Raw genomic sequence first — 26631 nt, forward strand, 5'->3', positions numbered from 1 at the left:
AAAAATCCGCGGATTAAGGACTATCCACTTATCTAGTGTTTCCTTTTCAGATTAAATATATTTTTAACTCATTAGAAAGTGTTTTTAACATGTTTTATTAACTGTTTGCTCGTATATATATATATATATATATATATATATATATATATATATACACATTATATATATTATATGTATTATATATTATATATATATGTATTATATATTATATATATGTATTATATATTATATATATGTATTATATATATATATATATATATATACACACATTATATATATATATACACATTATATATATATATATACACATTATATATATTATATGTATTATATATTATATATATGTATTATATATTATATATATGTATTATATATATTATATATATTATATATATTATATGTATATATTATATATATATATTATATATATATTATATATATGTATTATATATTATATATATATTATATATATTACATGTATATTATATATATTATATGTATATTATATATATGTATATTATATATATATATATGCATATAATCATTTACATACAGTACTGTTTCGCTGTTTCACAGCTAATCAGTGCAGCTAGACAAGCAATTGCCTCAAGCCAGGATCGAAGAGAGAGAAAGAAAAATTTTAAAAGAAAGATTTACACACTTTTCTAATTCCTTTGTTGTATTATGCAACATTAGAGAAGAACGGATTAATATTGACAGGCAAGAATCTTGCTTGGCTTTTTAGTGAGGGCAAAGTGTAGTATCTGTTCTGCTACTACACTTTGTCTTTTCTTTTCTCTGTCAGCGAAGACGAAATCTTTGCAGACTGGCGCAATTTTATTATTTTTGTTCCAGGGTACCTCTTTTTAGAGAACTGAATTTTTTTCACTTTTAAAATTCACCTTGTATCTAACTCTTCCCTCGTGGCGAGACAAGTAAATCGGGAACAGTCACAATGACATTATGCAATGTATACAGAACATAAAAAGTATAAAGGTGTTTGAAATAGTTTTGTAGCCAGAAGCGATTTTTTACAAATGTCTGTGCATTCGTCTTCGAATCTTGAGACCCACTTTCCCTCCGTCTCTCCTCCCCTTCTTATGCTCTAGCGTGTGGAATAAGTCTTCTTTGGAAATATGTCTCCTGTGCGATTTTTTCTTCAATTAATTTCCTGACAAACGCCTCAAAGACTTTTTTGTGTCAAACGAAAAAAGATGATTAGCAACAAACGGTTTTTCTGCGCATTCTTGCTGAACGGAAACGGATTCGAACCATTTGCACATAACACTAGAATAGCAATAGTTTTATCTCGAAATTGGGACAGCTATTGGGGGGGGGTATTTTTTAATGTTTTTTTCATTTTTGAGATGAGGATTGATAATTCGTATTATCTAAATTATTAAGACTACTTTTCTCGTCTTGGGTGTTATTTTCACAACGTTTCAGTCGATATAAGCTCCGACCTTCTTCAGGTGTATCTTGTCAAATTTTGGAAATAAATAAGGAATTTAAAGCAGAACCTTTTATTTTATCCATGGTATCGCATACTCTCGTTCCGTAAGTTATGACTTGGTAGACCTTCTAAGTAATTTACAATTGTATTTTTAGTGTCGCCCACACTGAGGATTGAACCTTCAACCTCCAGAAAAGTTTAACTCTCAACTGAATATTACCAAGTACTTTATCTAGTACGCCACGTTTCTGAAGAATGTCAGAGATTACGTCGACCAAAACTTTGTGTAAATAACACTCAAGATGTGAACAGCAGTCCGAGTAAGACCAAGAATATAAAATTATTTTTTTTACTAATGTAACTACTTAGCGAAGCCAAAATCCACTTGATTAGACGGTTAGTGGAATGATGACTCGTACTATGAGAGTCTTTTAAATGGAGAATGTAATCGACACATTAATATTATTTAAAAGAATGTCTCAACAAGTATTTGTTGACGTTGTACTAAGACGACATTGTGGTAGTCTGCATTGGAAGCAGTTCAGTGGAAATGTGTTAAAAAATGACAAGTTATTAGAAAGAAACTCTTCATGGAAAATCCATTTTTTTCGGTATACGAAGAAAGAAAGGGAAGTTTTTGCGGTAGTGATAGAAGAACGAGTTCTTACCATGAATATTTTACAGAGAAGGCCAGAGATTGGAGCAGAGTCGAGCATCTGAATGTAGTAAAATAAATAAGAACACTCACATGTGCATGCTAAAGAGAGGAAGGGGAAGGATATGACCAATTGAGAAAAGGATCAAGGACATGCGCATTGCGCAGGATTACGTTTTGATATTAATGTTTGTTTTGTTTTGATTTGTTTTGTTTTTTTTAATTACACATATTACAGACTTGCTACAAGCGTATATTAACCCAGACAAACGACTTCCTACTCAGAAAGTGGCTCGCACTAAACTGTGTAGTCTCTACTGAAGACCTCCGATCTATCACGTCCTAGCGAGTTTTTGTTCTCGTTCACATCATCGATAAAATAGTTGAAGACGTTATACGGATAGCTCACATGTGTTTTCATAGTTTATTATTTAAGAGATACTGACCGAAACGAGTAACCATATAAAAAAACTTAGAATAGTTGGCCAGATATGGTCAAATTATCAATAGAGTATTTTACGATCTCGCTAGTAATTCATATCTTTGACCAAATACACATTTTTCCATTAATTTATCGAATGCATTATATGAAAAAAAATTTTTTTTTTAACAATATGGAGAAAACATTCATTCATTTTCTTTTATTTTACGTTTCTTTTACTTAATTTTTTGAAATTTATTATATTTATTAAAAATACTTTAATAATTAATTATTTTTATAAGTAAACATATTTCAATGAAAAAAAAATCAGTTTTCAGATACTATGTATTCATCTACATTTTTATAATTAAAATTTAAAAAATTAAAGGGATCTTCAGTAGAAACTACACTGCTTATTTTTTGGCTACTTTTATAACAGAACTCGCATGCCTGGATTATTATGAACTTGTGCCACAGACTTAGAAAGTTGAATACACGTCTAGACTTGAACCTAATTGTATTTCTCATTTTCACGACAATCTCCATCCGAAAGTAGTTTATGCGAAATGGATCACATAACGCAAACTCTAACAATATTGGTTTGTAAATTCCAAACTTCTAAAATGTTATTCTTTGCATGAAATAATCAATTATTTATGATATTGTTATAATCACATTAACACACCGATTCTCATCACGTCAACAAACTTAAGCAGCATTGAACGTGGCCAGTATTAAAATGAGTGACCATTTGGGGAATACTAGATGCTTTCCTTTCTTTTCACTCGACATTGTTTCCGGTAATTCCGGATTTTTCCTTGCCACTTTAATCAAAGAGTACTGATCCAGAAAAGGTGTAAATGGAGATTGTGCAGCTTCTCCATCACAATTACATGCGCATCCCCCCTTTCAGGGGGGGGTATCCATTATTTTCAAGGCTGAGCGAAAGCCATAATTTATTTATAATTGAACAATTAAATATTTGTATTCACGGACAAGCACTTGTTTCGTCTTATAAAGATTAATTGGTGTGATTATGTACAACTGCATGGTTCGAAGCTAAGACCGCAGGTGTGATAACACAACATCTAAGTCCATGCGTCCAATGATTCATTTGTTGGGCTGAGAAGTATAAATACTGCTTTTAACAGGAGAATAAATTGTCTCTTAGGAGAATTCAATCTTGGCTTTTTAAAGACGAGAAGATTTTTATTACAGCTTTTAATCGAAATAATAAATTCTCTCAAACAGAATACATTCCCTTTAAGGGAGGCAATAATTACAACATAATAATTCAATATCCAAAGACTAAAGTTTTTTTGCCTTATCAAAACTTATCAGTGTAGCTATGCGCTTAGATTGTTTGAATCTTTGAATTGGGAAAAACCTTTATCATAACTTCTTTTCTGAGGGTTGGAAAGCATTCAACTATCCCAGCTAATATGCAATGAGGAGTATTTACTGACTTTTCCAGATGCCTTCAATAAGTTTCCAGAATTTTTTAGGGGATATATACAAGTTCCCTTCAAAGTGATCTCCTTTGGCTGCAATGCACTTGTTGTACCGTTCCAACAACTTCTGGAAGGCTCCATGGAAGTCCTCTTCTGTGAGTATGTCAATTACCCTTGTCACAGCCACTTTCATCCCATCAATTGTCTCGTAACGAGAGACTCTGAGGGTTTCCTTGAGCTTAAGGAATAACCTAAAGTCACATGGAGCAAGGTTTGGACTATAGGGAGGGTGAGAAACTGTTTTGATGCCCATCTTGGTCAAATAGTCTGTGACAAGGGTGGAGTTGTTGATTCATGCAAATCTTTCACATCGACAATTCCTCGCAAATAATTGTGTGTACAGTTCTCACACTGACATCAAACTTTGTCCTTATTGTCTCTGTAGATAAACGACGGTTCTTATCCATGAAATTCTGTATTTGGCCATTCAACTCTGGTATTCTGGCTGCCTTACTCCTCCCACCTCGCTCGTCATCCCTTACAGACACCATGCCTTCCTTCCATCTCTTATGTCACTCAAAAACTGATGCTTGATTCATGCAAGATGGTCCAAAAGCAGTCTGAAGCATTCCATATGTTTCTTTGGCATTTTTTTTTTCAAGTTTTAAACAGAATTTCATTTATCTAAAGTGTCCTCACGTCCAGATTGCATTTTTGAAATTCACAAGCTGTGACAATCAGGCTTAAGTAGGGTGTATGCCAATTCCTGCTGTAGCTGTTCATTTTAACCTGAAACCATAAAAACTTGATCAGTCATTTCATAAGATGTATAGCAATAACATATTTTCTTCAGTAGCCTACGACAATTTTAAATGTCTGTATAAAAAAAGGTCTGGAAACTTATTGAAGGCACCTCAGTTTAATGGGTGTCGATCCAAATACCGCAATCGTGAACTCTACTAGAATGTTATAAAAGTAGCTGATCGATCTGCAGCAAGTCTATCCTTCTTCCAAAGGAAGAGGTAATGTTTGCAAGATTGACCTCCTAGGATTGAGTCTTGTTCAGTTACAAAGTTTGGATAACTGATCAAACCAAAGCCCAATGTTTTGATATACTTGCGAAGGGTAAAGCTAAATACGGGGTCGATTGAATAACTCCAGCTTCTCCAAAAGCACCACTGTGAATTGGGAAGAAAATAAAAATAGTCATAATGAACCCTGTTCTTGCCCAAAGCACGAACCATACGTCACATAGTGCCAGAGTTTTATATTTATATCAGATAAGTATACTGATATGTTGTACATCAATGTGCGTGTAGATATGCAAGAACCTTTTTTTTATTATTATTATTTACCTGGCAGGCAGAAACTAATCTACCTATTCGATATGAATTTAATGCAACTTCCCCCCTTTACCCACACCCTGTATTTCCTCCTCCTTCTCATGATTCACTATCATTTGAAGCTATTTTGTTGCATTTTTTGCTAACTCGAAATTTTCTCTTTCATCCTGAAAAAAAATAGAAGAAACTCTTTTGACAAAATCTAAAACAATCTGAAACTAATTTTCTGCTCAATTTCAAATCTGCACTAAGCAAACAAGGCCGAAAGCTCCGTTGAAATTCTTCCTCTGCTTTCATCTTCTATACTCTTTTACGCAGAGCGAAGAAAGTTTTTGTAATCTATTAAGTGTTGTAATCTCTAAATTTACTTTTTTTTTTTTGAAAGAGTGTCAGCCCTGGGCCAAGAGCATCAACCGTTGTTTCTCTTCATCCTGAAAACATTGATAGCTATTTTATTTATTTAATTGTGTTTTTTGTGTTAAATTTTCTTATGTAAAAAAAAATAAAATAAAATTTCGATCGTTTTAAGCATCTTCAATTTGACAAGAGAGAAAATATTCACTAGAAAAAACGAAATGAACAATGTGGTTATCGTTGTACACTATATCTACCGTAATAGGAGAGTATATGATTGATATAATGGATACAATCGCAGACTATGGAATTTACAAAGTACATACCGCCCCCTCGTCAAGGTATTGCAAGGTATTACGCTAATGCATTTATGAAAGGCATGAAAGCATCCCCTCCACTCTCTATGAATAAACTAGTAACTTGTGTTCAATAATTTCCACACGGTCAATCATTTAAAATGGTTTGTGCTTTGGCATCAAATAACATGAAATAATTGCTATGCTTTAAAGCGGGCAAACTCTGCCTGTTCTACAAATAATTTAATGGTGAATGCTCTGACGAACTGCAAACACTTGTACCTCCCCGACGTAACTACCCCCGACAAACCCGATAAGCTACTATGTCTCATCCCTTTACAGTAGAGATCCCTAGGTGCAAGAAAGCCTTTTACTCCAATAGTTTCTTCCCCAGAACTGCGGGTCTTTGGAACTCCCTTCCGGGATTCTGCTTTCCCAATTGCACTGATATGCAGAAGTTCAAGTGTAATGTTAACAAACATCTTTCTACTCATCCCCCTTCATAATGACCCTGCTAATTAAGTCCCTGATAGTAGCCCCCTGCTTCAAAGTGGCACTGTGCCTTGTTTGGGGTGAAAATTGAATAAAAAAATAAAAAAATAATGTATTATTATCTGTTATGTATTGCTGATTTCTAGAAGTAGAGCGCATTATCTCGTTGGATAGCGATAACTTGAGATTAAGTCTGAAAGAGATGACATCTCAATAATTCAGAAGTAGTACCTTTTATTGTCATCTATGTCGCTTCATTAAGTATTCTCACTTGGTGATCGAATCTGGGATACCATGTAATGCTGGAAAAGCATAAAGGCATGCATTAGGATGACTGGACGAATTGTTAACCGAATGAACGATATACAACATTTCTGATATGAATCTATTCACTGCCACGTCATCAGTATCGGTTTGTTGCCATAAATTCCGATGCTTTCTTTACTAAAAATCAGAGTGGATTAAAGGTCAGGAATACGAGCTCTGTCTTGTGTAAACTCTTACCCTTACATATTTGTTCACCTGGTTCTTGAAGCTGTTGATTGCGTTCACTACCTCCTCAGGTAATCTTCTCCAATGCCGCTGTTTTTGTGATTCAAGTCAAGCAGAGTAAACAGCTACTGCATAAAGGCCTACTTCACAAGATTTCCAGCTACGATATAACTAAAAATGTTTTTTCAATCATTAAATCATTTCTCTCTGATAGGCTCATAAGAGTAGTGGTTGATAGACAAAAATCAGAGGCCCCCAGTATTAATGCTGGAGTCCCTCAGGGGTCCATCCTAAGCCCAACTCTCTTCCTGATCTACATCAACGATCTCCTAAAACACATACTTAAATCATTCGTTGACATCTATGCTGATGACACAACCATCTACAGCAACACATCTAAGGCTGTAAATGACAAAGTTCTCGCTCATTCTCTCTCCTCTGATCTCGAGTGCATGGTACAGTGAGGGAAGAGGTGGCTGGTTACCTTTAATGCATCTAAAACCAAGCTCCTATCTTTACATCATCAACGCTCTGATTCCCATCTGGCATCAATTGAAATGGATGGCTATCATCTAGGGGAAGCTCCATGTTTTGACAAGCTTCTGGGCTTGAGCTTTACTCCTAATCTGAAATGGAACACGTACATCAAGTCTGTTGCCAAGGTCGCTGGAAAGATGGTGGGATCCTTTTACCGCTCCAGGAGATATCTCACTTCTGATGCAATTCTCTATCTATATAAAAGCCAAGTACGTCCAAGGATGGAATACTGCTGCCACATCTGGGCAGGAGCTACTAAAAATGGCCTATCCTGCCTTGACAGAGTACAAAATAGACTTCGTGGCTTAGTGGGGGATGCCCTTTTATCTTTCCTGCAACCTCTCTTCCACAGAAGAGACGTTGCGAGCCTATCTTTGTTTTATCGTTATTACCATGGCAGGTGCTCGTTTGAGCTCCAATCCCTGGTTCCCCCTCACCAATTTTTCACGATAAACACCCGTCTAGCTGAATCCACTGTGAAAAATTATCCCCATTCTTTATCTGTGTCTAAATCAAAACGTAGATTCCATGAACAAAGCTTCTTTCTTAGAACTGCACACCTGTAGAACTCTCTACCGCTTGCCTGCTTATCTCCTGACTTCAACATGGATGTCTTCAAGTCCAACGTAAACAAATTCCTAATGAACCGCCCCCCCTAAGTAATGACACTTTATCAAATCTCCAATACTAATGAATACTGCAACACTATCCCATTGATTACTGTACACAAAATAACCCTTATCCCCGAGTGGCTTCTGGGCCTTGATAAGTGGGGATCTTCGTGTAAAAAAAAAAAAAAGCTTCAAATTGTGATTATTTTTATTCACGATTATAAGATTTCTGATTGGTTATAAAAATTATTTTTTTTTTTTTGGTGAGGTGAGGTTCAAAATATTTTGATTGCAAATTGATTTTACACTGAAAATATGGTGATAAAATTTTACTTACTAGTTTCGTTTGTTTTTTTGTTTGTTTATTTGTTTCATGAGAATCCTTTTTGTTGGCATTCGTTTTCCCAAATTCTATTAGGAATTCTTTCTATTAGGTTGGTGCAAAAATAATGTTTTTTGACTTGAAGTTTAACGTTAAAAAACGACATACATGGACTTTCAAACGGAACCTTTTATGTGATCCATGGGATAGCATGCTCTCGTTTTGTAATTTGCAGTTGTATATTTCTGTGTTGCCCACACTAGGGATTGAGCCTTCAACTTCCAGAAGTGTGTAACTTGCAACTGAATTTTACTATGCAATTTATCCTTATGCAACGGGTCATGCGACACTAAGGGGAACAATTGTAAATTACTTATCTTTTACCAGTCATGGCAGACGGAACGAAAACATGCTACCCTCGTGAACTAAATAAAGAATTCTGTTCGGCATTCCGTGCTGATTCTAGAGTTCTGTTCAATATTCTATGCAGATTCTCGCATCTAATAGAAAGATTCCCAAGTTTGACAAAATTCACCTGAAGAAGGTCAACAGTTACACTGACCGAAACTTTGTGAAAATGATACCCAAGATGAAAACCACAACCACCAAAATCCAATAATGAGAATAATAAATCCTCATCTCAAAAATTCAGGAGCAGATGATTTTTACTGGCAGTCGTTTCCTCGATGTCTTTTTAGTTTAGAAGTTTTAGTTAGAATTCTTTCTAGAAAGACATCGAGTACTTACAGGCAGGAACATGTGAAGGTTGTCAACATCCCTAAATGATAGTATTTATGTGGAATGAACTGGATTCGGGTTAGGTACAACAAGGTTGCCAGTTCATGTTAGCCACTTAGCCATCTTTACCTCCCAGCCGCTGCAGCTGTTGCTACTTAAGTCGATGCTATTTGATTTGTTTTGTTTTTTTTTTGTTTTTTTTTGTTTTACAACGCGTTTTGAATTAAAATAGTAATGGCCGATTACTCAAGGTAAAAGGCTCTTATATTTAGGTTCATCGCTTTAAGTAGAACAGATGGCCTGATTCATCCCATGATAGGAGGTGAGTCTGCCACTGTAATAATTCACAGCAAAGCTGGTACCAATTAAATACACCTGAATGGGGCGTTATTTAATATCAAAATACAATACCTGTTCCAATTTATTCATTGTTATATGATTCATCGAACACTGATATCAATTTTATCCATAGCTGATGGTGAGGGTTCATACCTTTTTCAATGGTATTATACATGGTGAATACAATATAGTTGACACCTTTTCCATATTCCATGTCAGTATCCATTGTATCACTTATGCCCACCTAAAAATTGATGTGATCATAATGTTTCCTGTTTGTTGTGAGATAATATTTTACATTCTCTCCTTCCCATGTGCACATACTAATACAGAGAACTATGTATAGTAATCACCGTATTCACTGCTATCTTGCTCCAGAAATTAGAAATGTTTTGCTAGTCCATGTATAACAGAGCACATATGAGCGCGCATGAAAATATCAGCAGTAGTGAAGGATGGATGGCAAGTGATTGTGTTGGCAGTAGGAGCAGTGTTTGAACGCCTGTGCAAATTAGCAAGTGTACTCAGTTTTGCATCTGAAGAAAAAGAAAAAAAATGGAGATCAAGAAGAATCAAAGTCGGCGCCAAAGATAGACATGTAAAGTGAAGGTGAGAATGGGCTGGCTGTAGCCAGCATGTGGTTAGAAAAAAGAGAAATACATGTCAGGTGAGATGAACATGTGGCAGCAAGAGACTTTTAAGCTGACGTTGGTAAAAAAAAATGCTTTTGTTAAAAAAGAAAAAATGGCGACCTGGATTTCTATTTATTTTGTTTGTTTGTTCATTTGTTCCTGCAACATTGCCCTTTGTCAATCCTTTTGCTATAAACCTGTTTTGTCTTCATTCTCCTATCGTGTTGATTGTTCCTTCCACTAGAAATCCTGGATATGACCTTAAACTATATCCGATGGTGAGGCCCCAGCTTGCGAGCTTTGGGGACTCTGGAGCCACCCTTCAATTGCCATTGCTCCCAGGTCCACTCTGACCTGGAGTGGTAGTACCTGTTAAGGTCCCAACTATGGGTTAAATAGGAACCAACTTGAAAAAAAATATATATATTCTATTAAAAAATTGTTCTTCAAAATCACTGGATTCTGCATTAAATAACCTGAAAAGGGTTGATATGCCGTAAATCAAAAACAACCAACCTTCCACTAGAGCAGCATCCTTGGAATATTGGAACACGTTTTACGAATACAGCAAGGTCAGTCAGTTTATGAATATATTTTCGGTTCGAAAATTTGGAATATTCAGAAAAATTTCAAGAATCTAACATCGGGGCTTACGGCAATTTTGAACAACTTCAAAAATTCTTTTGTGATTTATTTTCTTTCTTAGATTTTTCTGTGTTTATTCTGTTGAGAGAATCGAATTTATTTTAGCAGGTGATTCTTGTTTTAATTTATTTTATTTCTAGTAAGCATGTTTTAATGTAAAACAAATTTTTGTAACCCACAAAAAATATTATTTTTAAACTTACAAAAAAAAAAAAAAAAAAAAGAAAAACTTCCTGTTTTACCTTGGATTAAAATGTTGAATTTCCTGTTAGATTTCCTCTTTCTAGCTTGATATTGATTACAAAATTATCAGAGTTGCATGAGCCGAAGAGGGTGAGGGTAACAGGGGTTTTGGTGCATATATGTGCCGCCATTTCCATCATCATCATTTTGGTACGATCAATAATAAAAGTATAAGGGGTCTTTAATAAGTTTCCAGACTTTTTTTGTACACGCATTTAAAATTTTAAATGGCTGTAGACCCTTGAAAATTTAGCATGTTATTGCTATACATCTTATGAGATGACTGACCAGAACGAAGGATGTTGTCATATAGCAAGGAGATGGTCGAGCTGATCAAATCAGATCCTGCAATTCTGGATGCTCTTATGAGCTGTGAAAACTGAATCTACTCCCTAAGCGCAAGGAACACCTTAGAGGTTGTCTTTATGAGATAATTGAGGAGGTAAAAGAGGCTGTGACGAGGGTCATTGTCACACTCACACAAGAGGACTTCAATGGGGCCTTCCAGAAGTTGTTGGAACGGTACAAGTGCATTGCAGCCAGAGGAGATTACTTTGAAGAGGACTAGAGTTTCATGTGTGTGTTATCAATAAAAGTAGGGGTAGGCTATAGAAACAAAATTTTTCAAATAAATGCCAAAAGTGGCTTATTACCTTCATTTATATGTAAATAGATGGGAACAAGTGATTTTTTTCAAAACGGGTCAAAATTGGAGGGTCGCTGGCCTCAAATGTGATTTGACCACGTCAATGCGTGAAAATGGCCCAAATTTCGCCCCCGAACACACTTAATCATTTATTGAAAGCCACAGGGTGCATTTTTTGACTATAAATGCATTTGTATCATTAAATCTAACATTCCCATTGGCTATCCCACAAGTATAGGGCTTTTTAGGGTATCTCAGAGTCCAAAATGGGTCAAAATTACCCCAAAATTAGCCAAAAATGGTCGGAAAACACGGATTTTCCATAATGCATCTCCCAAGCCACACAGGGTGCAATTTTTGACCATAAATGGCTCTATATCATTAAATCTAACATTCTCACTGGCTATCCCACCTATATAAGGCTTTTCAAGGTATCTTAAGGGTCCAAAATGGGTCAAATTTACCCAAAAATTAGCCAAAAATGAACGAAAATCACGGATAATCTCCAAAATGCAGGTATTATATTTCATCGGGCTCCTATAAACACTCCTGTATGGCTTTTTACAGTTGGAAGACTGAAATAACCACCCTGTTATCTTATCCATTTTTATGTAGGGTATTTAGAGATCTTTGGGGGATGTAAAAAGGGTCAAAACAATCCAAAAATGACAAAATTACGCTTTACAGTACATAACATATGAATCATTAGTTCATTCATCAATGATACTTTTTAGAAACATTGTAACTTTACTGCATCAACTTCTCAGAAAGTAATTAATTGTAAATTGAACATTGAATGTCAATAAAATGCCGTCCAAGAAGAGTCTGAATTCATATTGTTCTCATAGTTACCCCAAAATTGATGAAAATGGCCCTCGATTCACTATTTCTCGATTTGTAACCAATATATTGAATAACTTGATAAAGGTATGAGTAATTAGCAAAGGAATTATTTTGTTATTTCAAGACGCAGCTTCACTTCACATTACTTTAAAATCATTCAACAGTAAAATATCAATATAATGCATTAAAGAGCTCGTCAATCACATCATTATTCTCTAGCACAAATACTGGTTTTCGTCTTGTCAAGTTCCATGCACCAATGACATTGCACGACAAAAATTGAATTTTCAATGTCTTCTGCTCTTCAATTCGGGAAGGATACTGCCATGTTTTCTTTCTATTGTCGTTGGGAAGTGGTTCCAAATATTCTACAATGTATTCATCAATCCCAATTTTCTCCCATGTCATACCAACAAACCACTCTCGGCCTTTCTGCGTATCCCAGATGGCAATGCATGGTTCGTTCAACTCAACGTCGTCCTCCTGATCAGTATTGACGAGCACAGCAGATGTAGAATCTCCAGATTGATGCAGTTGATCGTACATACTATCAGCATCTGGAAAAGACATTTCTTCTTCAGCAGGTGTCTCATGGCTGCCTGACAAAAGAATTCCAAGATTTATCTTCATCTGTGCAACAGACATAGACTTCACCAAGTACAAATGAGGAAATTCTTTGCAGTCTTTAGGATTCAATTCTTTTCTAAGGAGGATTTCGTTCCATAATGTTTTCTTATCTTTTTCTTCTGTAATAGATTTCAATCCCATATCAAGCTCTTTAACAGAAGTGAATGGACCACCATGATTTTTGCATGTTTTCAGAATCTCTTTAGCACGATCCACCTTTCTTAGTGCTTTGATCTTCTTTTCTGCGAGCTTTTGTCTAGTTATTTCTTCTTGGCTCTCGAACTACTGCTTCTCCTGATCGTCCAAAAGCTTGGCAATTTCTCTTGTTTCTTTATCAATCGATACCACCTTAGCCTGATAAAGAGTCATGTCATCTCTCATGCTACTTGCTGTGAAGTTTCTGTTTGAACAAGATGCAGCACGAATTGCAATTTTATCCATGTGAGTACAACGTGGCTTCTCTCCTTCAACAGAAAACCCAAATTCACGCCCTCGTTGTCTCTGGATATCAATAGCACCCTGTTGACAGAAACTTTCCATGATGTGGATTCCAAGCTTGGACGTTGGTTTTATCAGATTGAAGGAATAGTCAACTTGATACTTCCTCAAAGTTTCCAGATTATTATCTTTTAAATTGTTATAGAGATCAGGGAGAATGTTCAGCATTACATTTGGGGTTTCACGCTCGCACATGTTGAGAAATGGCAATGTCACTTTAAACCCAAACCATGCGACACATTTCAATGCCACTTCTACGTAAGGAATTTCGAGGTAGAGCTGACAGACTTGAACCAGCTGGTTATTTGCTCCAGTTTCTTCATAAAGAGATGTCTTATGACCATCATTCGATACCAGCTTTCCCATGACCTGAATCACTGTTGGAACCAATCCTTTCGACAAAAATGAGCGTATAGAAGGCATCATTTTGAAAACTTTTTCTGGAATACAAAGTTTGGTTTCAATTTTCTTCAAAATTGACAAATTTCCACTGTCAAATACCTCACAGCTGTGACTAACACAGAGTAGATGGAGAGGTATATGAGTTGATGACAAAGTTGCGGCTACAAGATTCTCAATTCCAAGATTTTTGCCATTTTCAGTGACCGTAGACGATACTTAGTTCCATTTGGGGAACGGAGAACAATTGATGGCCATTCTCCATTTAACCTATTGCGCGAGGTTGTGTCGTAGTGGAGAGTGACTACATCTGATAGCACCTATTCAATCAAGGCCAGTGCTGTGTTGCGCTCCTGTTGAATTGCGAGGAGATGCTTTGTCGTCATTAAGACTCTTTCAGAGGGAAGAACATCCTGGTACTCAATGTACTCTTCCTTTGATCATACCCGTTTGATTGGTGGTTCATCTTCATCTCTGCGCTCACCATCATTGTTCTCCTGTGAGTTAGGTGGAGATAGAAGATAACATGCCCCAAAGAATTGCTCACTTGTAACCTGAAAAGCAATTCTGGCTTGGTGAGGCGAAATGTTGGCTGCAGCACAGGAATTTACTAGAGCTATTTTGATTGACTCCTGGAAATTCCGTGCACCAGTTCGCAGATTGTAAGTGACATGTGTTTGGATGGCGATCTCGGTACATGGGACAGTGCTACGGATTGTACCCGATCTGTTTAATGAGTAGTTCAAATTGTTTGAGGTATCATGCTCTGGCAATTCGTCACTTATATCCTCCACTTCAAATTGATCATCGTCCAAATCCAAACGATTGTGCAGTTCTTGCTCTGCCAGAAACCGTTCATGTTCCATATCGACGTGGAAAGTGTCAATGAGCCATTTGCGAGAGAGTGACTTTTGATCGACAAAGAATCTTCGTTCATGTACATCAAATTCATCAGGATTCACATCTTTTGAAAGTATATTGAGAAGGACATGGTGCTCTCGTTTCCATTTAATCATATTCACACGTCTAGAACCCTTTGCTTTGTAGACATCTTTGTCGTAAATTTTTAGCGATCGATCAAGTTTATGTTTTATCCCAGGTATTGTAACATAACGAACATCACTTCCAAAGGCTTTCTGCCACAATTGTAGTAATCGCAAGGAGAACTGGTGAATATGATTTTTCTGTGTCGTAGTACCATATTTGACAGCATGATGTTGCACAGCTTGAACACATTCAGCCTCAGTTGGAAGAGAATCAAGCAGAAGATAAGTCCAATCGTCGTAATTATAATCTTCGTGAATCTGCCCTTCTATACCAGCCATGTTCATTGCATTTTACTAACTGAAAAAGAAAGCAAAGTTCAATCAAATTCACAATTAATGCAATGCAATGTTATCGTGTCTATTTAAAGATGCCATTGCATTGTTACAGAAAGAAAACATTTCCTTATTTGGTAATTTTCCATCTATAACTCAAATTAAGCCCCTTTTTGACAACCTATGTTGATTCTTAGGGACTTTTTGACTCTCTTTGGCTAAATCGGCCATATTTAGCCCCTTTTAAAGGTCCTTATACCCCTCATTAACAGTGCAAAAGTTAGGAGAGTGCCTGCTTCAAGCATTTCCCAACAGTTTCTGCCATGTAGAGGTGTCTTTGGGCCCATGGGAGGTGCATTTTGGAAAATCTGTGATTTCCGACCATTTTTGGCTAATTTTGGGGTAATTTTGACCCATTTTGGACTCTGAGATACCCTACAAAAACCTATACTTGTGGGATAGCCAATGGGAATGTTAAATTTAATGATACAAATGCATTTATAGTCAAAAAATGCACCCTGTGGCTTTCAATAAGTGATTAAGTGTGTTCGGGGGCGAAATTTGGGCCATTTTCACGCGTTGACGCGGTCAAATCACGTTTGGGGCCAGCGACCCTCCAATTTTGACCCGTTTTGAACAAAATCACTTGTTCCCATCTATTTACATATAAATGAAGGTAATAAGCCACTTTTGGCATTTATTGGAAAAATTTTGTTTCTATAGCCTACCCCTAATAAAAGTGCCCGTATGAAAAAAGTCTGGGAATTTATTGAAGACACCTCATATTTCTTGAAATACTGATTTCATATTTTTAAAAGAGAAACTCTCAAGCTGCACGTTTTTCACCCAGAACTTCGTTGTTGCATATTAAAATTCTATCTCTTTATCTTTTTTCTTTTTCCGTTTTCAGTTAATTAGATTCAGTTTAACATCTATTGTGCATGCTGGCACGTGTTGAATGGCTTATAGGAATTTACTTCCAAACTAAACTATTTCTGCCAGGTCTTTATTTATCCTTCTCTCTCTTGAATCTATTCTTATTTCTTCCTCCCATGTTTTCTTTGGCTTCCGTCTGTCAAGTTACCCTGCTACCTCAACTGTTATTTATTTACTAACTTAGGAGTTATAATTCTTTAAACATGCCCATACCATCAGAGTCTCCTGTTCTGCACACATCTCCCAATATTGTCCAGAATTAATCATTGTCTATAGCTCATCAGATATAAGCGTGTCTTTAAAACTTACATTACACATCTAACGTATTATTCTCATACCATTTCTCTCCATGCAACGCATGCCTTCAATCCTCACTAGTCAGGCTTCACTTTCATACACATGCCTGATAGAAACTTCACTGGATCCACAGTGGTAATGCTGTGTTGCTTAGTAATCGTAGAATTTCCCTGAATTTCCAATAAGTAATCTGTGGATATTCCTGATTCAGACATTTTTCCAACTGAGACGCATCGCATATTTTGTTTGAAATATATATTTTTAAAATGATGAACCCCCCCCCCCCCGAACAAATCAATAAAACAAAAATCGTTAGATTTTTAGTCACTAATGTTTACAATATATGTGTAAGTCTAACTCTAATTAAAGGTTTAAAAAAATCCAATTAAAATAATAATTTTCCGTTGGTCTGTCACGCATAAATTTGAAATAGCATTTTTGTGGGTCTGGAATGCGTAAGTTTGAAATAGCATTTTTTTTGGAGGGGGTGACGCGTAAGTTTGAAATAGCATATTTTGGGGGCAGGGGGGATGTCACACGTAAGTTTGAAATAGCATTTGGGGGGGGGGGTCAAGTGTAAGTCTGAAATAGCATGGGGGGGGTCATGTAGAAGTTTGTAATAGCATTTTGGAGGGGGTGTCACGTGTAAGTATGAAATAATATTTTGGGGGGGTATCACGCGTAAGTATGAAATAGCATTTTTGGTGGGGGGGGGTGTTACACTCAAGTTTAAAACAGTATTTTCATGCTTAGGTTTAAAATCTCGTTTTTGCTGGTCTGTCACGTTTAAGTTTGCAATAAAATTTCTATGCCATGCTAAAGTTTGAAATAGCATCCTTGCCACGCTTAAGTTTGAAATAGCATCTTTGTTGATTTGTCATACTGAAGTTGGGAATAGCATTTCTATTGGTCTGTCACACTTAAATTTTCATTTACATCGCTCAACGTGTAAATCCAATGGTCGCATCTCCAGAATAATTGTTCTGCTTTTCTATATTGATTGACCGCCATCTTCTTCAATTTCTTTCTGTTTATAATAATTACGCAGGGAAAACAATCACAAACGATTTCGTGATAGAATTAATTTGCACCAGATCAAAACAATTTACTTGCTGTGATATGTCCTTCCTTACAAGTATTTCTTGATAATCACTTGACTCAGGAACTGTTACTCTGGCAGGGCGAGGGAGGCTGAAGTGTATAAACTCTCAAAATACACAGCCCCAGCAAACATATTCTTTTTCTACCAACCTTTATCAAGATTTCAGATGTGCAAAATCGATTTGATTTCTAAATAACCTTAATCAAAGAGCTGCTATTTTGAAGAAGACAAAAAGTGAATTCGGATAGCTGTTGCCGAAAATCTCTGGTTTTTTCGCTGCAAAGTACGAAGGAATACCCATTTGCCTCTTCATGGATTACTCCGAGTATTTGTTTTTTGCACTGAAACTAAATTTACTAGTTTAAGACAATAATTTCTCGATTTTCTTGTATCGGAAAATATTGAACCTTTGTCTAGGTTCGTATGTTTATATTAAAATACAAATCACTATTTTTCTTTTTTTTTAGCAATTGATGTGTCTTTAATTACCATTTTCAAAATATGAAAGGTGCCCTCAATAAGTTTCCAGACATTTTTTTGTACAGGCATTTAAATTGTCATAGACTCTAGAAAATTCAGCTATACATCTTATGAGATAACTGACCAATTTTTATGTTTTCAAATTCAAAGGAACAACTACAGCAGAAATTGGAATACAACTTACTAAAGCCTGATTGTCACAGCTGGTGAATTTCAAAAATGCAGTCTGGATGTGAGAACACTTTTGAAGAAGAATATATAATAATTTTCTGCTTAAAACTTGGAAAAAATGCCACAGAAACCTATGGAATGTTTCACACTGCTTTTATACCATCGCATAAATCTAGCATCAGTTTTTGAGATTCAAGGAAGGCAGGGAGTCTGTCTTTGAGATGTGTGGGAAGATTAAGAAAGTCAGAATTGATTGTCGAAATAAAGAATTTCTATGGATAAGGACCGTCATGTGTCTATAGAGGCAATAAGTGCACTGTTTAATATCAGTGTTGGAAATGTACACACAATTACTCCGGATGAACTGCTTCAGAAGATTTGTGTGAATGCACCAGTCGACACAACTCCATCCTTGTCACATATTATTTGACTAAGTTGGGCATCAAGACAATTCCTCACCCTCTCTATTGTTCAAGCTTTGCTGCCTGTGACTTTTGGTTATTCTCTAAGTTCAAGGAAAACCTTAGAGGCTGTCGTTATGAAACAATTGAAGAGATGAAAGAGGCTGTGATGAGGGTCATTGATAAGTTCACAGAAGAGGACTTCCATGTTGCCTTCCAGAAGTTGTCGGAACGGTACAACAGGTGCATTACAGCTGGGGGAGATTACTCCAAAAGGGACTTGATTTTTATGTTTGTACTATCAATAAAAGTGCCCATGTAAAAAAAAAAGTTTTTAAACTTATTGAAGGCACTTCGTAAAATAATACTTCGATAATTTATTTCTGCAGTGTGTCTAAAAGTTCAAACTGATATAGAGAATAACTGTTTTGTTTTTTTTTTCTAATGAATTGGTCTGGGGACTTATCTATTCACTCGCAATAGACTCTTTTAATCATTATAAAAATTCTGAGTTCAATAATCGGGTGGGAAAATATTGCAATGCAAGATTTACAGTCTAAAGAGACCCAGGCTTGGCTTCAGAAGAAGTGCTACGACTTTGTACTCTTCTCTCACTGGACCGCTCCTACCCCGACTGACCTCCCACAACATGAAAGCCATCCTGATCACTACCATCTGCCGAGTATTCGTCGAGCTCCTGCCAGCGCTTATGGAAAAGGCATGCTCCCAGTTTCGGACCCGAATTGAGGTGATGACTGAGGCTGAAGGCATCTATACTGAATAGATGTCAGCTCTACAATTTATAATCAAGTTACCTGAATTGATTTTTTCAATAAAAGTTTATAAATAAAGTTATAGTTTTGTTTTCTTTAAGGTGACACTTTTATCATTTCACCCTGTATTCATGTTCTTGTAGAATATATTTTTCTATCTAAGCATGTCATTCGTGTTTTTTTTTTATGATCCTTTCCTAAGATGTAATTGATGTCACTTTACAAAACAAATGCAATCAGAAATGTAAATGAAATAGCGTTTGGTATAATTACAACGAAATCAAATATAGTAAAAGTTTTCCTCTTTTTTTCACTCTTTCAATATTGTATAAATTCGTTCAAATAAACATAATGTTGTATGATACCAACACTCCTTACTATAACGAAGATTCTGTGTTTGTATGTTTTGGCTATTTGGCTGACTCTCCCCACCTCGAGGCGGCTAGTTGCGAGGGCCGGGTGATAGAGCGGGAAGTTTTTACTGCGCTGAAGCAGGTCAGCTGTGACAGATCACTGGGACTCGATGGTCTGTAATACGGACTGTATTTGAGGCTGTCGTCCATGTTTCTGCCTCTTCTGACGGATGTGTTCAACCATTGGTTTGCTCAGGGATCCATCCTGGGGCAAGTCACCAAAGGAGTGATCACATTGCTGAAGAAAGATGACGGACATGGTGGGGAAGAGTTAAACGATTACAGGCCCATAACTCTGCTAAACACAGAGTTAAAAATTTTGGCCAACATCCTGTCGAATCAGCTGCAGGTTGTTATCGGTGAGTTGATTGAACTGGAACAGAACTATGCTGTGAAGGGAAGATCGATTCAGAACAACTTGCACCTGATCCGCACGATCCTAGAGGGAGGGATAGATGATGACACGGAAGCCGTGCTGATCAACTTAGATCAGTCCAAAGCTTTCGATAGGGTCGACCATCGTTTCTTGGCATCTGTCTTAGAGGCCGCTGGTTTTAAACCAGACTTCTGCAAGTGGAACTCCGTGATGTATCAACAGCCCACAGCCATCGTGCAAGTCAACAGAAAGTGCTTAAAACTCCTTGTCATCTTTCGGTCGGTTCGTCATGGTTGTCCGCTGTCGCCCCTGCTCTATTTCCTGGCTTTGGAGCCCCTGCTCCGCAATCTGAGACGTGGGGAGGTAAATTAAGCCCTGCATGGAATTGTAATACCTGGTTGCTCAACTGCCAAGGTATCCATGTTTGCTGATGATGACACGGTTTTTGTGTCGAGCTTCAGAGACATCGAGATCATGTCAGAGGTGCTCGCTCAGTACGAAAGAATTACAGGGACCAAGATAAACCGCAGCAAGTCGGTAGGACTGCAGTTGGGCGCCTGGAGTGGAAACGCAAACCTCCCAGCGCCTTTCAGCTGGACGGTTGGCCCGGTTCGGATCCTCGATGTGTGGTTCGAACCGGGTCTCCAGCTTGACAAAAATTGGTTGGAGGTACAGTCAAAGTGGAGACTGCAGTCAATTCGTGGCTTCCTAGGAAACTTTCCTTAAAGGGTAGAGCTGAGGCATGCCCCACTTACGTCTTTCCTCTCATCCTTTACCAACTGGCCGTACTTCCCCTGCATACACAACACCTAACAGCACTTATCGAACTCTTGTCCTCACTTCTTTGGGACAAAGGAAGACACTGGGTGAGCAGACAGGTCTGTATTCAACGACCGTGTGAAGGAGGCTTGGGAATGCCGGACTTGAAGTGTCATCGAGACATGGACAGGCTGGCCTTCTTGAGCTACTATATGCAAGATGACCAACCGGGCACCCCATGGTTACTGCCGCCTTCCCCGACCTCGTTCTTGACACTTCTATCGAGAGCTGTCGCAGGCCACGGGGAGAATCTGTCTACATGAAAGAGTGCCAAGCTGTGCTAAAACGACTACCAAGGTCCAGCGACCTTGTGACTGCTATCCGTAAGGAACTCCACAGGGATTTAGTGAAGGGGGCCGCTGCCGACTTGCTATGCATGTGTTTGGGTTGGCAGCAGAGTGAGATCTGCTCTGTGTGGAGCTCGACACCAGGTTCGAGTCATCTGAACAATTCGGAGGTCTCTCTGATCTGGCGATTGGCCTGAAATGCACTTCCACTCAACAACATACAATGCTGTTCCGGGTTTTTGGAGTCGCCTAATTGTCCCCGTTGTGGGACAACGGCTGTAGAAATGACTGATCATGCTTTCTTCGATTGCCACGAACTCCGCCGGTACTGGTCGTATGTCAGCGAGGTGACGGCTCGCATTGATCCTGAGCATCCTCGCCCAATTACAATATCCAATGTCGTGGACAACGTGAGGCGGCCGTGGGACCGGGAAAGACAAATGGTCTACATTACGATCCTGGCGGTGGCGAGAATGGTGATTTGGACGTCGCGTCTGCAAGGTTGCCAGGGGGAGGGGGTCTTTTTCTGATCAGAATCTGATCGTTTTCTTTAAACACCAACTACGAGTGAAGATCAGATGTGATAGAAGAAGGCTGCATCACGCAGCATTTGACAGAAGATGGATACATGTAGCAAGTCTGTGCGTATGAAGAGGAGCCAATTTTGAATATGTGTTCCCCGCCTAGATGTGGAACGTGCAGTTCCGTAAAGTAAAATTAAACAAGTAGCCTCTCAGCAAGCTGAGTGTGTGTTCCATCCCTCCCCGATTAGGAAGCCTCCAAGATCCCCACCCTCTCCTTCTTGCAATTTTTGTTTTCACCCTCCTCTAAATTTCACCCATCTTGGAGAGAAAGAAATACAAACTAACCCCCATTCCTTACCCACAAAAAAATTTTCTTTTCTCCATTCACCCCCATCTAGAGGGCATTCCCACTTAGAGACTGACCCGCAGAAGCGAGGTTCCTTTTACAAACCTTGTGGAACGGGCAGTCTATCAACTAGACGGGGTTGGGAGGGTTCTACTAATCACCCCCCCGCCCTCGACACAAATGAATTATTGTACCATTTTTATTGTTATCTTTTTTTGTTTTTACACGTTAATAAAAAATGTTTTAAAAATTGGGAGTTAAGTAAGACGCCCCTCAGTATGAAAGGGTGAATGCGGTATTATGGTGAAAGAAGATACTAGCTGGGAGAAACTTTTGATTTTGTTTAGTTCTGTAGGGACAAGGATGACCAACGACCCCCACAATCCCCCCCTTTTGAGTTGGCCATGTGCCTAAGTTTTTTGTTCATTGTTGATTTTCAATGTATTTTTAACACGAATAAAGGATTTAATATCTCAATGTGTATTATCGGTTCCGGCAGATACTGCAAGCAATGACAATATATGGTCAATGTAGGGGCAACCCTTCATACCAATTGTCACTATCCAGCTCCCCTACTCCCCAGGGAGTTGGTCCCCATTTTCCTTTCACTCCTCACATTAAAAATTGGCCTTGTGCCTAATTTGCTCGGTGGGGGAGCAAATAAATACCCTTTTCTTGGCCTTTTAGCCAAGATGAAAGTGTAGTATCTGTTCTTACTACATGCTGTACTTTTGTGATATAAAGTGGGGGATCACTTTTCTGTATTAATTTAATGTAAAATGATCACCCAATTTACAACCAGTCAGTCTCAAGGCCATTCAAGTCATTCTCCAGATCATTCAAGTTGTTTTTAAAGGATTCCAGTTATTTTTTAAGCATTCAAATCATTTTTAAGGTCATTCAATTCATCCTTAAGTCATTAAAGTCATTCTAAGGCATTTACTTTTTATTTATTTAAGTCATTTCAGCCCATTTTTCGGTCATTTTAGTTTATCTTTAAGAATTTCATGTCAATCCTAATCATGCATTCATTCATTAAACGAGAGCACGTGACTAATGGCTATCGACCTTGTTTTCTTTTGTGTGATTAAATTAGTCAAGTCTCAATTGTTAGATTTGACACGCTGCTGCTAAAATTCCTTAGTCCAAAAACTCAACTTTCTGCTATTACTCTCTCAACTTCAAAAGCACTTCTGCTGATCGAACTCACTTCTTCGAAATCCAGCTCCAAAATGAACACCCTCTCTGAAAAATCAGGCCTCCAACCAGGAGCATCTCATTTGCATATCGAGTGGTAATATTGCAGGCATATAAAGAGATAAGGCGGCCATTTTTATTTCTTTTTTCTTCATTCATTTTTTGTCCACCCAGATTTGTACACGGTGCACAAGGCAGGTGTTAACAACTTTTTAAACATTTGAGACCACATTTTGGAAAAAGACATTTTATTCTCAAAATATTAAAGAGTACGTTAATATTTACTGATTTGTATTTGTGATTTTTTGGGAAAATAAGTTGATATACGAAGATTTATAAAATATATAAGACCTTCGTTCCATTGTCTTTGTTTTGTTCATATGTCCTATGACTTCAACACTCAGTTTCCTGTATTTCTATAGTCTACTTATATTCTTACATATTTAAAATGTTTTTTTTTTTTTAAATAAAATTGTTAATAATGTTCTTAAATCCATTATATAAAACGGATAATTAAACAACTACAGATCTTTCGGTACGTGTACAGTTTAGTCAAGACATTAAAAAAATGAAAATATCGAAATTATATTGTATGTATCCGTTATGAAACGAAGTCCTCCAAAAAAAATTACACTTAATTTCTTCAAGTAGTTTTTTTTTTTTTTTTACAGCGAAAAAATAATTTATTATGATACCGAGCAAAAGGTTCGATTTTTAGGAAGAAAAGCTAGTATTAAAAATGGGGAGGGAGTGTCGGCGCTTTAAATTGAGTTATCTCCCCATGGCGTGTTCAAAAACTTCCAAGATGGCTGACTTCAATGCGCTCTCATAAAAACGTGTTTTTCTGCTGTAATAAAAAACTACTCAATCGAATTTAGTGAATTTTTTTTCGGAGATCTTCAGTCCAAAAAGGATACGTACAATATAACATTTTTCAATATTTTCATTTTTTTTAATGGCTTGATTAAACTGTACAAGTACCGCTCTTATCTTGTTTTAAATGCGTAATTAAAAAAAGTGCGTGGAAGAGGTTAAAAAACGAAAAAAAAAAAACAATTGCAGTAAAATTAATTGATATCTCTCTTCAAACCTTTTCTGAGTTTTTCATATTTTTGTTCGTTTTTACGTTATTTACAAGTGTTTTTATAAAAAATAAAAACGAAAACAAAATACATTTTTATTTTTTTAAATGTTCGCTCTTTTCTTTTTAATTACAGGTAAGTGTTCATCTTGGCATCACGCGAGAAAAAGAAAATGAACAATTTAACTGTGAGTCAGACATTTTCGATTACTTTATATTTGCAGTCTCATATATATATATATATATATATATATATATATATATATATATATATATATATATAAGTTTAATGATTAAAATTAAATTCTGTTGATTAAAATATATACAAATATATTTACGTTAAGAATTTATTGTTTTAAACAAGGAATATATGGAGAAAAATTTTATTTATATCCTTAATCAATGGATTTTCAACAATGGCTCATATCATCAGAGGAAATGAAATGCAATTAGCAAAATGTTCAGTCATGAATAAACAAGTATTTTGCAAATGTTATTTGAAAGTCATTTAGATGGTGCTTAAAATTCATAAAAAAAAGGATATCATACAACTTGGGCAGTCCAATATCAGAATTAGTTCAATAGTTTCCGGGATATTACTGCAAGGTTGGACGAGTATTGATCCAAGGGGAAAATCAGATGTGATCGAGTAATCTGATGTATCCAGAATATTTGGTTGTCCTATTAAAAATATTACCTCAATGTCATATCTAACAGGATAATTCACTTGATCTCTAATCTGTGACTTATTTCATTTATCTCATATATATATATATATATATATATATATATATATATATATATATATATATATATATATATATATATATATATATATATATGCTAGACGCTCTAGGTAACATGTTATCTAGGTAAACTGACGTCATCTACTGTACATTGTTATCTCCCATCTCTGTTAGTGATGTCATCTTGTTTGCACAAGGACAAACAAGAAAATGAGCAAAATTCACAGCTTTTCTGTCGTATACTTTGTGCACGGGTCATCTATGTTCTTACATTAATGAATGACTTCAACCTTTATTCGTTCTGATCCTACTAGATCAGGCTTTTGAAGATGCTGACTTCCTGACCTAAAATGCACCTAAAATTAATTTTTTTTTTTAATAAAACTCATTAATGTTCTTTAAAGTGCACTACGAAACAAGCAAACCAAACACAATGAATGAACTTGAAGCATAAAAAATCCTTCTTTTTTTTTTTCTTTTTTTTTAAACAAAATTACTGGATTTGGCATAAAATAAACCAAAAAGGTTGATATACCGAAAGACGAAGAATCAAACCAAACCTTTGTTCATCATTTCTGACGTTATAAAGAATCTCTCTTATATCTTATTTTGGGGATATTTTCTGTTTCTGATTTTAAGTGAATGGCGTCATCCATTGTACACGGAAGGCAAATAAGTTTTCAGTGTATTTTATTTGTCCCTGAAAATACATTCTATCCTAGATATTCAAGGTGTCTCAAAAAAATGTTCTCACAATGTTTTAACTGTTATCAGTGTTGTCTGAATATTATAATAGTCTACCATTTACACATTTGCGAACATGATTCTTCAAGTATATTTGTCTTCTGTATCCAAAGCTAATCCATTTTACTTTGTTTATAAATAAAAATTTTACCGTCATTGAAACTGTGAGTACATTTTTATTGAGACACCTTATGGATCATTAATAAAAGATTATGAAACTGAAAATATAACGTGTTGTAACATGGACAAGTGAATGTTGAATGAATGAGAAGGCGGTTTTATCTATTATATAAAAGGTAAAATGGGCGTGTGTTTTTGTGTATGCCCATTAGATTCCACAAGAAGTTTTCTTATACTTCCTAGATTGTAATATCTTAGATTCGCAAACGGACACGGTTTCTTTAATTTTTTTTGATCAAGTTTTAAAAAATTCCTACCGTCCTGTCGTGTCAGTTGTTGTCTTTCTTGTATAAATAAATGCAATCGCCAACTCCCGGCCTTCGCTCGGGTATTATCTGTCCTGACATTGCTCCTTGGTCAATGTAGGGGAAACCGTTCATACTGAGACAATTACAATTTATT

The 26631-nt window shown here is 36.5% G+C and overlaps 1 protein-coding gene and 1 long non-coding RNA gene across 2 annotated transcripts in view; one reads left to right on the forward strand and one right to left on the reverse strand.

Annotated features, from left to right (window-relative positions):
• The window catches only part of LOC145278242 (uncharacterized), a 729197-nt gene extending 704450 nt beyond the window's left edge, over window positions 1-24747 (forward strand). The window contains exon 3 of the long non-coding RNA XR_013868351.1: window positions 24696-24747. This is a non-coding gene — a long non-coding RNA (uncharacterized LOC145278242). The remainder of the gene's footprint in view (window positions 1-24695) is intronic.
• LOC145278235 (uncharacterized) lies at window positions 12859-16096 on the reverse strand. The gene is made up of 2 exons (XM_080130527.1): window positions 14484-16096; window positions 12859-13250 (listed from the first exon to the last, which is right to left on the reverse strand). Exons 1-2 carry the CDS (start codon window positions 15366-15368, stop codon window positions 13206-13208), a joined length of 930 nt encoding a protein of 309 aa, XP_079986653.1. The 5' UTR covers window positions 15369-16096; the 3' UTR covers window positions 12859-13205.
• Window positions 24748-26631: the final 1884 nt, after the last annotated feature.

Source organism: Euprymna scolopes, chromosome 1 (genome assembly GCF_053919585.1).
Source record: "Euprymna scolopes isolate OS-2025 chromosome 1, ASM5391958v1, whole genome shotgun sequence".
NCBI lineage: Eukaryota > Metazoa > Mollusca > Cephalopoda > Sepiida > Sepiolidae > Euprymna > Euprymna scolopes.

Excerpts from the sequence above, each read along its gene's own strand:
- LOC145278235 (XM_080130527.1), bottom strand. The coding sequence starts at position 15,368 with ATGAACATGGCTGGTATAGAAGGGCAGATTCACGAAGATTATAATTAC. Across the intron at positions 13,251-14,483 it reads ATGAACCACCAATCAAACGG|ATAAGAAAACATTATGGAAC; the intron begins GTATGATCAAAG and ends CAGAAGAAAAAG.